The 15352-nt window shown below is 40.0% G+C and overlaps 1 protein-coding gene across 3 annotated transcripts in view; it reads right to left on the bottom strand.

Annotated features, from left to right (window-relative positions):
- Positions 1 to 15352, bottom strand: part of LOC109923811 (ADP-ribosylation factor GTPase-activating protein 3-like) — a 67899-nt gene that overhangs the window by 24391 nt on the left and 28156 nt on the right. Inside the window, exons 3-10 of one of the 3 annotated variants that reach the window (XM_048607503.1) lie at positions 14866 to 14938; positions 10662 to 10793; positions 8422 to 8499; positions 6564 to 6654; positions 5566 to 5625; positions 2330 to 2374; positions 1056 to 1108; positions 69 to 211 (exon numbers count right to left, since the gene is read on the bottom strand). In XM_048607503.1, the coding sequence (XP_048463460.1) occupies positions 69 to 211; positions 1056 to 1108; positions 2330 to 2374; positions 5566 to 5625; positions 6564 to 6654; positions 8422 to 8499; positions 10662 to 10793; positions 14866 to 14938 (675 nt within the window). The remainder of the gene's footprint in view (positions 1 to 68; positions 212 to 1055; positions 1109 to 2329; positions 2375 to 5565; positions 5626 to 6563; positions 6655 to 8421; positions 8500 to 10661; positions 10794 to 14865; positions 14939 to 15352) is intronic. The other 2 variants (XM_048607504.1, XM_048607505.1) reach the window with 2 other exon arrangements.

The following is a 15352-nucleotide window of genomic DNA, read 5'->3' as shown; positions in this document are numbered from 1 at the left end:
TTTAAAAAATCTGTTGCTGAGAAATCATTGTGATATAAAAATCGTATATAGAAAGAAAGTTTACATACATTGATTCTTCTTTCTCAATTTTCTTCTTGTTCAAATCTTCCTGTTCTTTCATTCGGTCTGCAGCCTGAGCCTGTTTATCAATTTCAATGAAGCTGTGGCTAGTTACTTTCTGTGCCCCTAAACCAGCCTTCTTAGCCCCCAACTGTTTAACAAATGGGAAGAACAATTAACTTCTTTTACAATTTATTTCAACAGTAGCATCTCCTATAACTGAACAGTCATCATTTATTTTTCTTTTGGTTGATTTGACTCATAACGGATTTGAATTAGAAACAATTACTGACATAGCAACAAACTTATTTCACGCAAGTACCGTTCAAGAAATTACAAGACTTCATATAAAAGACTCAGTTTTAATGATTCAGCAACACAAATGATTTCTGAAGCCCAAAGTAAAAAGTAAAATATGCACTTAAGTTAGTAGCAACACCATAGAACATTTGTCAGCAAGCAGGAATACAGTTGCATATGGGTCTGCTGAGATATTACTCATGATGTATTAAATGGTAAGTTATTTTAAAACAACAAGTACAATATCATGAAATGAATTGTTCTGACACTTGGGTGCAGATAACCAGAAAGTAGTTCCTCTAAATAGACATCTTGAGGTCCATAGAAGATTCAATACCATTGTAGACAGAATCAATATCGTTGGTGACAGAACCTTGAAAACTGGTAGATGGACCTGAATTATTAGATCCATGTTAGAAGACTGCAGCATTTTCTATTATAGTTATTAATATATCAGAAGTGTGACATTTAAAGCAAGAACAGACAAGGAGTAAACAGAAAATTAGTCAGGGTTCTCAGTTTGGGATTACTAACATATGTTTTTGCTGTAAGTGCATAGTTGGCTGGCTGGTTTACATATATACTTTTCAGTTAAGGGAATAAAGAACAGAATTCTAAGAAGGACACAATAAAGTTGCTCTACTAATCATTCAGCCACGCAACATTGTACAATAGAAATAACTCAAAATACACACCATTTTCTTTCCTGCAGTAGGCTTCTTTTTTGTTATGATAGAGGACTTTACTTCTGTCAAAAAATCCAAATTAGTAGTTACTATATTTTCCAATTCCAGAATTAACTCAATAAATAATGCATTTCACAGAAAACAGATTATGCCAAATTTACTGAGATGATGTTTTGCCATCAGCTATTAAATTCCAAAATGCACCCATGCATAGCAACTTTATCATGTTATGCACAATGTCCAAGGAACAGTGTGTGAATTATAGATTCATAGGTCAATTTTATCACCAATTTATACAATAAAAAAAAACTTATGCAAAAAGAGCATTTTGTGTAAAAGCCTCTTGCACAAGTAATATCAGCGTAACGTGAAAAAAAAGTGCTCAGTTATGAAAATTAAGAGATGCAAATTACTACAGATAAAAATTAAAACAGTAAGCATTTCACTAGTTAGTTTTAAAGGGAAAACAGCATGGGCAATGATAAAAGTGAATTAAGTTAACTCTTTCCAGCCCACTTTAAGAAAGCATTGATCATGACTCTTTCCTAGACCTTTTCTAACTCTGTTGTGCAGGTGAAAAATACATTACAATGATCCAAGTAAGTTAATTATAAACAGTAAAGCATATAGTGAAATGATTATAATATTTACACAAAGGTTGATGAGACACAGCGAACAATAGATTAGAGCTACTGTTCGTGATGTCTTGCTTCTACGCTATTAGCGGTATCAGATATTACTAAATGATGCATGTCAAATGATGCCAGATTAAAGCATTTACTAACTTTGTTCAAATAAGACAAGTAGACATAGCTACATGACTGGAGAAAGATGAGAGGAGAGCAGAGAAATGAGAGAGTGCATAGTTGGGAGGGGGACAAAGAGAAGGAGACAAAGAGAAGGAGAGAACAAATCAAGAAATGGAGACTGCAGGAAAGAGAGAGAAGACAAATGGGGCAAGAAAAGAGAAGTTAACATGAAAGATCAAGACAGGAGAAAGCAAGAAGCAAAAGTCATTGATTCACCTGGATAAATAAATTCTGTAAGTGATGGCTAAAATTATTAAGACAGGAACAAAAAGCAAGCTGGAAAGTGTTAAAGTAACCAGTTGACCCAAAAGCTGTGTTTTTTTTACAAAAAATAGAATTGTAAACAAACTAAGTAAATTAATTTAATGCATTAAATCTATGGTGTTAAAAGTAGCTCTTCACATGTCCATCTGTATACTTTGGCTCAGAACATCGAAGCAGCCAATGGCAGATCACAAACACCTTAACAATCACCTTTGTTAGGTGTGACTCCTGCAGAAACTAAATTCATTGAGTCAGCTAAAATAGGGGGAAAAAAATGAGAATTTCTGAGTAACAGCCAAAAACATTTCTTTACTTCATGTACTGTACTAAGTTCCACATATTCTACATCAGAAATTAAAAACTTTAAACTATACATGAAAAAATTGAAATAAAACTTAAGCTGAAAGTAATCATAATAGAATTCAACATAACTAAGCACCTGCCTTTAAATACATTTTCCCAAAACTTCTGCAATATTCTGATGCAAACATCTTGATTGTAAACAACTTTGTCTTTTTATTTGTTTCACTCATGGGATGAAGCTAAGATTTTCAGCAATTTCAATTAAAACAAAAAAAAACTTAGTAGCTTTCCCACAGAGCTGTTTTAATCCCAATTAAGATAACAAGGTGTAGAGCTGGATGAACACAGCAGGCCAAGCAGCATCAGAGGAGCAGGAAGGCTGACGTTTCAGGCCTAGACCCTTCTTCAGAAATGGGGGAGAGGAAGGGGGTTCTGAAATAAATAGGGAGAGAGGGGGAGGCGGATAGAAGATGGGTGGACAGGAGAGAGACAGGTCAAAGAGGCGGGGATGGAGCCAATAAAGGTGAGTGTAGGTGGGGAGTTAGGGAGGAGATAGGTCAGTCCAGGGAGGACGGACAGGTCAAGGGGGCGGGATGAGGTTAGTAGGTAGGAGATGGGGGTGGGGCTTTAGGCGGGAGGAAGGACAGGTTAGGGAGGCGGGGACGAGCTGGGCTGGTTTTGGGATGTGGTAGGGGGAGGGGAGATTTTGAAGCTTGTGAAGTCCACATCGATACCATTGGGCTGCAGGTTTCCCAAGCAGAATATCAGTTGCTGTTCCTGCAACCTTCGGGTGGCAACGTCGTGGCACTGCAGGAGGCCCAGGATGGACATGTCGTCTGAGGAATGGGAGGGGGAGTTGAAATGGTTCGCGACTGGGAGGTGCAGTTGTTTAGTGCGAACCGAGCGTAGGTGTTCTGCAAAGCGGTCCCCAAGCCTCCGCTTGGTTTCCCTGATGTAGAGGAGGTCACATCAGGAGCAGCGGATACAGTATACCACATTAGCGGATGTGTAGGTGCAGCGGATGTGGAAAGTCTTCTTGGGGCCTGGGATGGGGGTGAGGTGTAGGGGCAGGTGTAGCACTTCCTGCAGTTGCAGGGAAAAGTGCCGGGTGTGGTGGGGCTGGAGGGGAGCGTGGAGCAGACAAGGGAGTCCCGGAGTGAATGGTCTCTCCGGAAAGCGGATAAGGGTGGGGAGGGAAAAATGTCTTTGGTGGTGGGGTCGGATTGCAGATGGCGGAAGTGTTGGAGGATGATGCGTTGGATCCAGAGGTTGGTGGAGTGGTACGTGACGATGAGGGGGATTCTGTTTTGGTTGTTATTACAGGGAGGGGGTGTGAGGGATGAGTTGCGGGAAATGCGGGAGACACGGTCGAGGGCGTTCTCGACCACGGGGGGGGGGGGGGGCGGTGGGGAGTTGCGGTCCTTGAAAAACGAGGACATCTGAGATGTACGGGAGTGGAATGCCTCATCCTGGGAGCAGATGCGGCGGAGGCGAAGGAACTGGGAATAGGGGATGGCATTTTTGCAGGAAGGTGGGTGGGAGGAGGTGTATTCTAGGTAACTGTGGGAATCGGTGGGTTTGAAATGGATATCGGTTTCCAAGCGAAGGCTTGGGGACCGCTTTGCAGAACACCTACGCTCAGTTCGCACTAAACAACTGCACCTCCCAGTCGCAAACCATTTCAACTCCCCCTCTCATTCCTCAGACGACATGTCCATCCTGGGCCTCCTGCAGTGCCACAACGATACCACCAGAAGGTTGCGGGAACAGCAACTCATATTCCGCTTGGGTACCCTGCAGCCCAATGGTATCAATGTGGACTTCACAAGCTTCAAAATCTCCCCTCCCCCTACTGCATTCCAAAACCAGTCCAGCTTGTCCCTGCCTCCCTAACCTGTCCTTCCTCCCACCTATCCCCTCCTCCCACCTCAAGCCCCACCCCCATCTCCTATTAACCTCATCCTGCCCCCTTGACCTGTCCGTCCTCCCTGGACTGACCTATCTCCTCCCTAACTCCCCACCTACACTCACCTTTACTGGCTCCATCCCCACCTCTTTGACATGCCTGTCTCCTCTCCCCATCTTCTATCTGCCTCCCCCTCTCTCCCTATTATATCAGAACCCCCTTCCCCTCCCCTATTTCTGAAGAAGGGTCTAGGCCCGAAACCTCAGCCTTCCTGCTCCTCTGATGCTGCTTGGCCTGCTGTGTTCTTCCAGGTCTACACCTTGTTAACTCAGATTTTCCAGCATCTGCAGTTCCTACCATCTCAAACAATTTTAATCTCAACTAGCTTGGTTTTAATCCATTTAACATCTCTTGCTTTTATAATATCCTAAGAAATTTAGTCCTATTTCTAGCCAACTGATCTGCTTTATTCAGTCGATTTTTATCTTCAGCACAGCTTAAGACTTTGAGCACCAATGTGAAAATTAACAAGTGCAGTCTATCATTTTTAGTCTATGAACATAAATAGCCACAATATTGCAGACACTGCCCAACTAATTTTTTTGTGCTGTGAAGCTCTGCACCACAATGATATATAGAAATTTAGCCCCATTTTGTAGTAAGAAATTGGTTTCTCCAAATTTTTAATCAGTATTTTTCAGGGGACATTTCTTTCCCCCAAAATGTATTAAAAATATCAATCTCTAATAGCTGTCACAAATATGGTACAGTCATGATTAGTATTATTTTGTAATTCTTGAAATAACTTTAGTTTTAGTTTTGGGCAAAGATGCCGAGGCTGAGCCAAATTTGAGCCCTAAACACAAACTCCATTCTCCAGACCACAGGAACATGGTACACTTATCTTGAAAGGCCTAGCGTATGTAAAGAAACAATTCTGCGCAATCCTACAAATTCTTGAGGAACATCCTTGGCAAAGACGGTCATGGCACTGCTATCATGAAGGGACTTTCTCCTTTCACTGTAATAAGGAACCTACGGATACCTTTTAAATGTGGACATTTTAGAATATCATGTACATCTGATTTCCTACAGAACTTTTTTTTTGTGATTTCAAATACATATTTAAATATTAGTTACAATTTTCAAAATACCAGTATGCAGATTTATGAACTGTAGAAGTTATGGAAAGAAATGAACTCAAACAGTAAAGCAACTTAAAGGCTAAATAACGTACCTAATGCTTCCTTAGGGGAGATACTGAGGCAATCAACATTCGGTCCATATGCAGGCTCATCTAAAAAAAGGAAACATACATTCAAGAGCACAAAACTGTAACTGGATAGATTACAAGTTCAAAAGGCCATAAAACACACGGCTTTCTGGTTAGTTGCAACAGTTTGCAGGCTTTCACAATGTAAAAGATGAGGATAGACAACTTTTATTTTTGAATTGAAATGTATTAAAATATACAGTGCTTGTTGGATGATGCTTTAATTGCCATTTTGTGGTAATAATATCCTGACTAGAGGTCACCATTTCCCAGGCAGCAAGTTCACAATGTTGGTTGAATTGCAAGCAGAAGGATCAATCACAGGTTCAGGAAAGAGGATAAAAGTACCTACACATTCAAAAGTGGGTTAATTCAAGTGCAGGGGATTGGACTGCAAATTGTGCTTGCAGTGTTTTAAAAAAAAAAAAAGTCTTTTCTGTATACTAGTGAACTTTACAATTATTGGGTAGACACCTCTAAGTTCTACTGCCCAGTTTAAAAGTGAAGAATAGTCATCCCAATTCCAGTTGGGGGTATTTCAAAAACTCTTCCTGTAGCACAGATGGTAAATTTAGTAGCAAAAGGCATACATGCCACAAGATCCATGGTTCTCACTTGCAGAAAGTATTGACTTCAGCTACAATGGTAGTAGGAACACTAATTAGCCTCAAGGCAAATCTCGCTTCATATTTTACTGCACTATCCTAAAACCATCAAAGTCATACTTCCATGACCTCACCAGAATATTCCCTTGAAAGTAGGCTGCCCAAAATGATTCACAATATTATAATTGTTGCTCCTGTCAATGAGTTAATTATCGGCTTTAACATACAAAAAAATTATTTTTTAATATTGTACTGTCTTTCACGGCCCTTGATAAGAGCTTCACATTGATGCAGTACTTCCAATGAACAGACAGCAATGGATTTCAACTTATAGTATTGGACAACTCCAAAACTTACTATCATTTTCTTCTTGCTTTGTGTCTTCAGGTGAGGACTGCTCTAGAAGGGCAGAATCAAAGGTCTGATCTGATGACTCCATTCTGGCTGACTGGAATTAGGCATAAAGATCTCATGAAATCATAGCAGAAATACAATATGAACTCATTATGAATAATACACTGAAGTAATTATGAGTGTGTTGTTGAATGGTAAAACTGTATTATAAAATTAATAGCATAACAATTTATTTATATAACTTGAACAAGTAAAAACAAAATCAAAGTCTACAGAGACATTAAATCAATAAACATGGAGCCACAGCAGAATATTTCATGAGATACCGCAAGCTTTGTCAATGAGATAGGTTTTAAGGAAGAAATTAAAGGAAGTTGGGTGACAACAGAGACTTAGGAGGAAATTCCAGAGCATGGGGTATGGGCAGCTAAAACCCATGACTGCTTTTGGTATGGGAAATGGAGGTGGGAGCACAAAATGATGCAGAATGGAGGAACATAGTTTGAGAAGCGTTAAGGTTGCCAGGAGGTTACAGTGAAAATCCTCATGAAATCAGTACCTTCAGAGTGTGAGGTGAACATTAGACACCTGATGCTTCCTTGTCTCTCTCAGATACTGACAGACTGACCAAATCTAAGACATCAAATGGACATTATGTGTCTCAAAAACCCATCTCCATGGCAATGTGAATTATATGGGCCTTGTTCGAAGTTAGAAATGTTAATTAACTATACTCAAGACCCTGAATTTCATTCTACGTTGGATTTAAGTAGACAGATTAAACTATTACTATTTACAACACCTGACATTCTAACATCTGTCTGGAACTTGGAGACAGTATCCACCATCAGCACATCCTCTTAAGTCATTATACACAACTGTGCCCTACTAAAGGATTTGTAACCCCTCCCATCTTTAATCTTTAGCAACCAAGCCACAAAATTTATCTTCAGCAGAATTCAGAACAGGTCACATGACACCACACCACAGTTGTCCAGAGCGCCATTCAAGTTGGAGAGAAGAGGAAAATGTAGTTATAATAGGGCACAACATAGTTAGGGGAAATAATACTGTCTTCTGCAGTACAAGAGAGACAGGACTAAAGGCTGTATGCCTACTCAACAAAGTGCAGGACAATTATTCTAGGCTGGAGAACTTGGAATTGAAGAGGGGAGATCTGGTTGTTGTGGTCCACGTGGGTATGAACAACACAGGTACAAGTAGGAAAGAAGGTTCTGCTGAGGGATTACAAGCACTTCAAGGCTAAAGTGAATAGCAGAACCATGAAGTTAACCGTATCACAAGGGAGGGAGGAGGAGGTAGTCAAGAGAGAGGAAAGCCTTCTTTGACTTGCGTTCTACTGTATCATTCACTATTCCATTTGCTTTGTTGACTGCTTCACATATTCAATTAGCATAGAGTCTCTCTCAAGTTCTTTGTTTAGCAATGCTTCCTACATATTTCATCTATTGTGCATTAATGCATTCACTTTCCGTTACATATTTGCCTAGCTCCTTTTCTAGATTCTCGGCAGTTTCTTGAATTCAGATTGCCTTATCTAGCAATCTGAATTTCATCAATTACGTTCAATTCTTGGATTCAGGTAATAAACATCCCGGTCAATTTTTTCTGCCATCCAAACATAATTGTATAAATAGATGCACACTTCTTTCCACACTGTAATCAAGTTCTTACTAACCACCAGGTACTATTGATCAAATCAACTAATAATTATTTTCGTCACTCAGCTCTATCCACAGTTAGCTGCAGTATTCAATCTGAAGAATCTTGTCAATATCCTTTCCTGTGCTAAACCCACTAGAAAAACACCAGTTGTGAAACAAATGAAAAAAAAACTTACATTAGTATGTGAGGCAAAGAAGTCTTCATCTTTACTCGTAGGCGATAGAGATGGATTTTCTGTATCATCAATCCACAGCTGAAACATACCAATAAAGAAAAACATGGAACTCCTAATTTTGCTGCTGCTATATACTCAAGATAAGCATTTGCCTTTACTCCTGTTGGTATTTCTCCTTCAGTTGTGACAGGATTAATTGTTTAAACAATAATCTCTTTACAGTTCTGTTTTGAATAATTTCAAGATAATCCCAAATTTACTGGAAATGCATAGCAGGTAAGTTAACATCAATAAATTGAAGAAAAATAAAAATTACAGAATGTTGTATGTTCAAGCTTTGTCAGAATTGATGATTGAAGAATAAGCATTTTGATTATTTAAACAGGGCAGAAAATGAGTATGTACAAAACAGAGGAATCAAATTAAAAAACCTGTAAGGCACTTCATAGAAAACTTCTGAGATGATGCATTCCTGATTTCCATTTGTTACATTTACATTGTTAGTTTAGTGCCAAGGTAAAGTCATTAAACTTCCAGTACAATTCTCGAATGCAGACCCAGCTTGATTCCAGGACAAAGGTGACACTAGACAGGAGGTGCAAATGTAACATGTTCTCATTCCTTATAAAGTAAAGTACTCAGGAAATCCATGGAATCTATACATTGCACACTCTATAAAATACCTGATCTCAAATCAAATGCTTTGAGAGAAATTCTCCATTTCCACACTTATCAGTTACATTCTTATTTTTTTGGACAGAGCTTTCCGCTAAACACAGCAGTTACATTTCAACATTTTAGTCAGATAGCAGTCAGTAAATAAATATATTCTGTTAGGAATCCAAACTGTTGCCACAGGTCCCAGACTATAGGTTACTTCATTAATAACCTTCTCACTAGCATGTAAATCACCAGTATCCTCTTTCAGAAATTATTCTCCAACACTTTACTGAAAATACTTCCAGGTTTATGATAATTATCACCATTGTTTGGAAATGTTACAAGCCTCAAATCAAAGACAATTGAGCTTCATGGAATGTAAGAGTCAGATTGAATTTTTTTTTAAAAAATGGCTCAACAGAAAACAAGCCATATTTGGTTGTTTTGCACAATGTTGGATAGTAGATAATGACATGTCTTGAGGGTCAGTGGGAGAATTACTGCTTTACTTAATGTTTAGAAAAAATTGGTTTTGGAATATAAAATAAAATTTGAAATCTGCTAAAACTAAATCCCCAGATTTCCAATCAGCCACAATAGGACATCTATGGTCTAGATAAATAGGCAGACAGTTAGCAGCACAAATTTGAAACAGGAGTAGAAGGTGAAGAATTTATATAGAAACAACAGAGGGAAGTGCTACAGACTAAATGCCGCAGTTTGAGTGAGCTGCAAGTACAAAAGGAACTGGAAGCTGAGGTTGGCAAGACATATTGAAAGAGTGGCCAGCAAAGCAGGTGGGATCTTAGGTTCACAGTTAGATGTTATCGAGTACAAAGAATGGAAGTTGTGCTGTACCTGTATAAATTTCAGGTTATGCCACAACCAGAGTATCAGTCTAGCCTGATCATCAGTTCAAGGAAGCACATGAGGATCCTTGAAGGCACAGAGGAAATTCACCACAATGATTCCAGGGACAGTAATGCTAACTACAAAGGTTAGGTTGGAGAAGGTGAGGTTTTTCTCCTTCGAACAAAAGTAATTGAGAGGAAATTTTATACAAGTGTACAGTGCTCTGCCCAGTTAAGTAACGTAAACAAAGAAAAGCTGTTCCCACTGACTGACGGTACAAGATGAATGGACACAGATTTCAGGCTTTCCAAAAGAGATGCAGGATAATGAGAAGAATTTAATTTATGTAGTGAGTAGTAATAACCTGAATTGCTCTACCTATGAAGGTTGTGGAAGTGCAGACAATGACTTCAAATTAAATTTGCTGGGCATGTAAGGGAAAAGAATATGCAGGGCCACAGAGATAGATAGGGAAAGGGACTAACTAGTCTGCTCTACTCAAAACCATCATGGACTCAATAGGCTAAATGGCTTTCTTTGGTGGCGGAACGACTGTTAGAAAAGCAAAGTACCAGTTCACTAAAGAAAATAATGATATGGTGATAAGCATTGAAGCTAAAAAGGTGACCTGGTAAACTAAGGCAACTATCCTATTATTACTGTTCTTCTCTAATGTTCCTGATTTAAATCTTTTATATTAAATTTCAGTCAAATTTTTAATAGCTTACCTTGGTCCCATATTTTCTGGTTGCAGCAACTGCCAGTGATCTCAGCTTCTCTCTATAAAGTTGGGCAGCACGGCTGTTGTATTTTGCATTTGTGTCATTGGTGTTGCAACCATGTTGACGGAAGAAAGCATTCTATTGAAAAGATAGAATGATCTATATATAAAAGATGCAAAGTAAAGAAAACATGGATTTTATTTGCCACTGCACCTGATGGATACGACACTAGTACCTTCTAGAATTGATGAGAGCGCAAGCTATGTGCTGAGCTTGTGAAGGCAAAATGATTCAAACTAACTTGAAGTTTACAGCATTTGGTACTGCACAGTGGGATTATCACTGACTTGTGTGATTAGAATACTCACTGTTGGAATTTTTTTTTCAATGCTCTTGTGGGATGTGGCATTGCTGGCCAGCCAGCATTTATTGCCCATCCCTAGCTGCCCTTGAGAAGGTGGTGGTGAACTGACTTCTTGAACTGATGCAGTGCCATAGATAGGTATACAATGCCATCAGGGAGGGATTTCCAGGATTTTGACTCAGCGACAGTGAAGGAACGGCAACATATTTCCAAGTCAGGGTGGTGAGTGGCTTGGAGAGGAACTTGCATGTGACAGCGTTTCTATGTATCTGATGTCCTTGTTTTTCAGATGGAAGTAGTTGTGGGTTTTGAAGGTGCTGTCTAAGGATCTTGGGTGAATGTTTGCACTGCATCTTGTAGCTTGAGTGTTATTGGAGTTGCACTCATCCAGGCAAGTGGGGAGTATTACATCACACTCCTAACTTGTGCCTTGTACATGGTGGTCAGGCTTTGGGGAGTCAGGTGGTGCGTTACTTGCTGGAGTATTCCTAGCCTCTGACCAGCGATGGAAACAGCATTGGATGTCGAGGAGTGGTGGTTAGATTGTCTCTTATTGGAGAAAGTCACTGTTATTTGTTACAATGTTACATGTCAGCCAAAGACTGGATATTGTCCAGGTGTTGTTGCATTTAAATAAGGACTGTTCCAGTATCTGAGGAGTCACAAATGGTGCTAAACATTGGCAAACATCCCTATTTCTGACCCAAGATGGAGGGAAGGTCATTGATGAAGCAGCTGCAGATGGTTGGGCCTAGGACACAATCCTGAGGAACTCCTGCAGAGATGTCCTGCAGCTGACATGACTGACCTCCAACAACCACATCCATCTTCCTACGTGCTAGGTGTGACTCTAACCAGCAGGCAAGTTTGCCTTCCGATTCCTACTGATTCCAGTTTTGCTAGTGTTTCTTGATACCACACTCAGTGGAAAGCAGCCTTGATTTCAAGGACTGCCACCTTCACCTTACCTCTGGAATTCAGATCTTTTGTCTATGTTTGAACCATGGCCATAAAGACATCAGGAATTGAGTGCCCGGCAGAACCCTATCTGAGCGTCACTGAGCAGGTTGTTGCAAAGCATGCGCTGCTTGATAGCGCTGTTGATGACACCTTCTGTCACTTCACTGATAATTGAGAGTGCAGTGACAAAATGGTAATTGGCCATTTTGAATTTGACCAGGCACATCCTGTACACAGAAAGCAGGACAACTAGCCATATTGGTCTGGTAGACACCAGCGTTGTAGCTGCACTGGAACATGTGTTCTATAACTTGCTGCTTCCCTAGACAATAAGTCTTCAGTACTATTACCAGAATGTTGTCAGGTTCACAGCCTTTGCAGTATCCAGTGGCCTCCAACCATTTCTTGATATCACACGGGAGTGAACCAAATTGGCTGAAGACTGACATCTGTGATGCCAATGGAGGAGGCTGAAGATTGTTGCAAATGCTTCTGCTTTATCCTTTGCACTAAGTGCAGAGCACTTAGATCATTGAAGATAGGAATGTTTGTGGACCAATCTTCCTCCTCTAGTGAATTGTTTAATTGTCCACCACCATTTATGACTGGATATGGCAAGACTGCAGAGCATAGATCTGGTCAATTGGTTGTGGGATCAGTTAGCTCTGTCTATCACTTGGTACATACGCTGTTTGGTATGCAAGTATTCCTGTTTGGTAACTTCACCAGTTGACCCCTCATTTTTAGGCATCCCTGGTGTTGTTCGTGGCATGTCATCCTGCACTCTCCATTGTGCCAGGCTTGATGATAAATAGTTGAGTGGGGAAATGCCAAGCCATAAGTTTGCAGATTGTGTTGGATTACAATTCTGCTGCTGTTGACGGCCCACAATGCTTCATGGATGAGCTGTCTTGAGTTGCTAGATCTGTTCGAAGTCTGTCCCATTTAGCATGGTCATAGCATCCACAACACGATGGAGGGTATTCTCCAAAGGCTGGACTTTGGTGAGTTTCTGCACTGCATCTTGTAGATCTTGAGTGTTATTGGAGTTGCACTCATCCAGGCAGATAGGACACAGATACTGCCATGGATGCATCTGGCAGACAGATCGGTGAGGTTCAGGTCACGTATGTTTTTCCCTCATTGCTTTCTTCACCTGCCGCAGTCCCAATCGAGCAGCTACGCCTTTCGGGACCCGAATGCTGCTGGGCCACTCTTGGTGGTGGACATTAAAGTTCCCCACCCAGAGTACATTTGCACCCCTGCCACCCTCAGAGCTTCCTTCAAGTGCTGTTCAACGTGGAAGAGTACCGATTCAAAAGCTGAGGGCACATGGTAATCAGCAGAAGGTTTCCTTGCTCATGTTTACCCGATGCCATGGGACTTCATGGGGTCTAGAATCAACGTGGACGACTCCCAGGGGCAACTCTCTTCTGACTGTGCCATCACTTCTGCTGGGCCTGTGCTGCCAGTGGGACAGGACATATCCGGAGATGATGGCAGTGGAGTCTGGAACATTGCCTATAGGGTATGATTCTTTGAGTAGGACTATGTCAGGCTGTTGCTTCACTAGTCTGAAAGACTCTCAATTTTGGCACTAGCCCCTAGATGTCAGTAAGGAGGACTTTGCAGGGTCAACAGGGCTGGGTTTGCTATTGTCAATTCTAGTGCCTAGTTCAATGCCAGGGAGTACATCAAGTTTCATTTCTTTGAGAGTCTGCAGCGGCTGACACAACAGAGTGACTTGCTAGGCCACTTCAGACGGCAGTTGAGAGTCAACTATGTTGCTGTGGGTCTGGAGTCACGTTTAGGCTAGACAAGGTGAGGATGACAGGTTTCCTTCCCTGAAGGACATGAGTGAACCAGATGGGCTTTTCTTGACAATCGACAATGGTTTCATGGTTAATTTTGGATGCTTAATTCCAAATTTTTTTTTTAAATATAGAATTCAAATTCCATCATCTGCCGTGGCAGGATTTAAACCCAGTGTCCACAACATTAGCAGAAGTTTCTGGATTAATTGTCGAGCCATCATCTCCCTTGATTCCATTGCAAAAGATAGTTATTTATCAAAAACTTACAATTTTGACACGAAAGCTGTTGCATTTCTATTAACTTTGTCACTTATTTGCTCGTAGAATAGTGAATTGCAGAATATACAGTGCCTTTATTTGTGAAAACACATTGTAAAACAAACAGATTTTGTTATTTCTGATTTGTTAGTTCTTGGGTTGCATCTAGAAAGACTACTACTGTCAGCTAGAAAACACTTAGGTCAAGTTATGGTTGGAGATCTTTCATGGGCAACTGTAGAGAGAGCAGTTTCAAGTAATGAATCCAGACTATCACATTAGAACGATGCAATATTGAAGACATTATCTTAAGTATGATTTTATCCCCTCTTCGGCATTTTAGTATGAATAAATTAAGTACTATGACAATAATATTACTTCAGTAATTACAGTACATAAGGAACCTGTGACAGGCTTTTTTAAAAACCTCCCATATCAAATATTTTGAAGATATTCTTCACATGATAACATACACACTTCTGCTTTCTATAATTTACATTAGTCTCAGCACGATCAAAGAAATTTAAGATCTCTGCCACCTTCTCTATCGGAATTTAATACTTCCAACATGATTCAGGAACTTGAACTGATTGGTATTGTTGTAGGCAAGATACCTCACACATCTTCCTTGTGCTACTGTTACAGCATTACAGTGGAAAGAAAATTAGGCTTATAAGTGTTTCTGCAAACCTTTTGTAAAGTACAAGCCTCCAAAAGCATGAAGTACAAAAATTCACAAAATAGTTATCAACCAGCAGTTAAGGAATTATAACACAAGTTTTGAAAATGTAACAATTTTTTTTATTTTACTTACAGCATTTGCATTTCCACCAAGTTGCATAGATCTTAGCTGAAACCAGGACCAATTAGAATCCAGTTCTGTAGATCTGGAAGATCAAGTAATAATAAAAAAAATTAAAGAAAAGCAGCCCAACACTGCTGAGAAGTGGCTTCCCTTTATGGGTTTTTAAAAAAAAAAAAATCACCAATGGTCATTGCATTTTAATATTTAGTTTATTTTCTAAATTCTATGCCTCATCTTGGCTATTTCCATAAAAGACAACAGCACAAATGCCACAAAGAATAGAATTGAACTTCCAGATAAAAATCAAATGCCTGCAAATTATAGCAATCAGTCAAAGTGTTGGAGACATCCAGCATCAATGGACAGATAAGTCAATGTTTTCAGGTATAACCTTTCACATCCATGCTGCGTAATGGTGGGAAGTGTGTGCTGCTGTTTCATTCCTCTGAAATACTGGAACCTTTCTAATTTTGCCAGCTGTTTTGTTTCAATTTTG

Source organism: Rhincodon typus, chromosome 18 (genome assembly GCF_021869965.1).
Source record: "Rhincodon typus isolate 14 chromosome 18, sRhiTyp1.1, whole genome shotgun sequence".
Classification (NCBI taxonomy): Eukaryota; Metazoa; Chordata; class Chondrichthyes; order Orectolobiformes; family Rhincodontidae; genus Rhincodon; species Rhincodon typus.
Note: the sequence above shows the minus strand (reverse complement) of the source record. Positions and strands in the feature narration are given on the sequence as shown.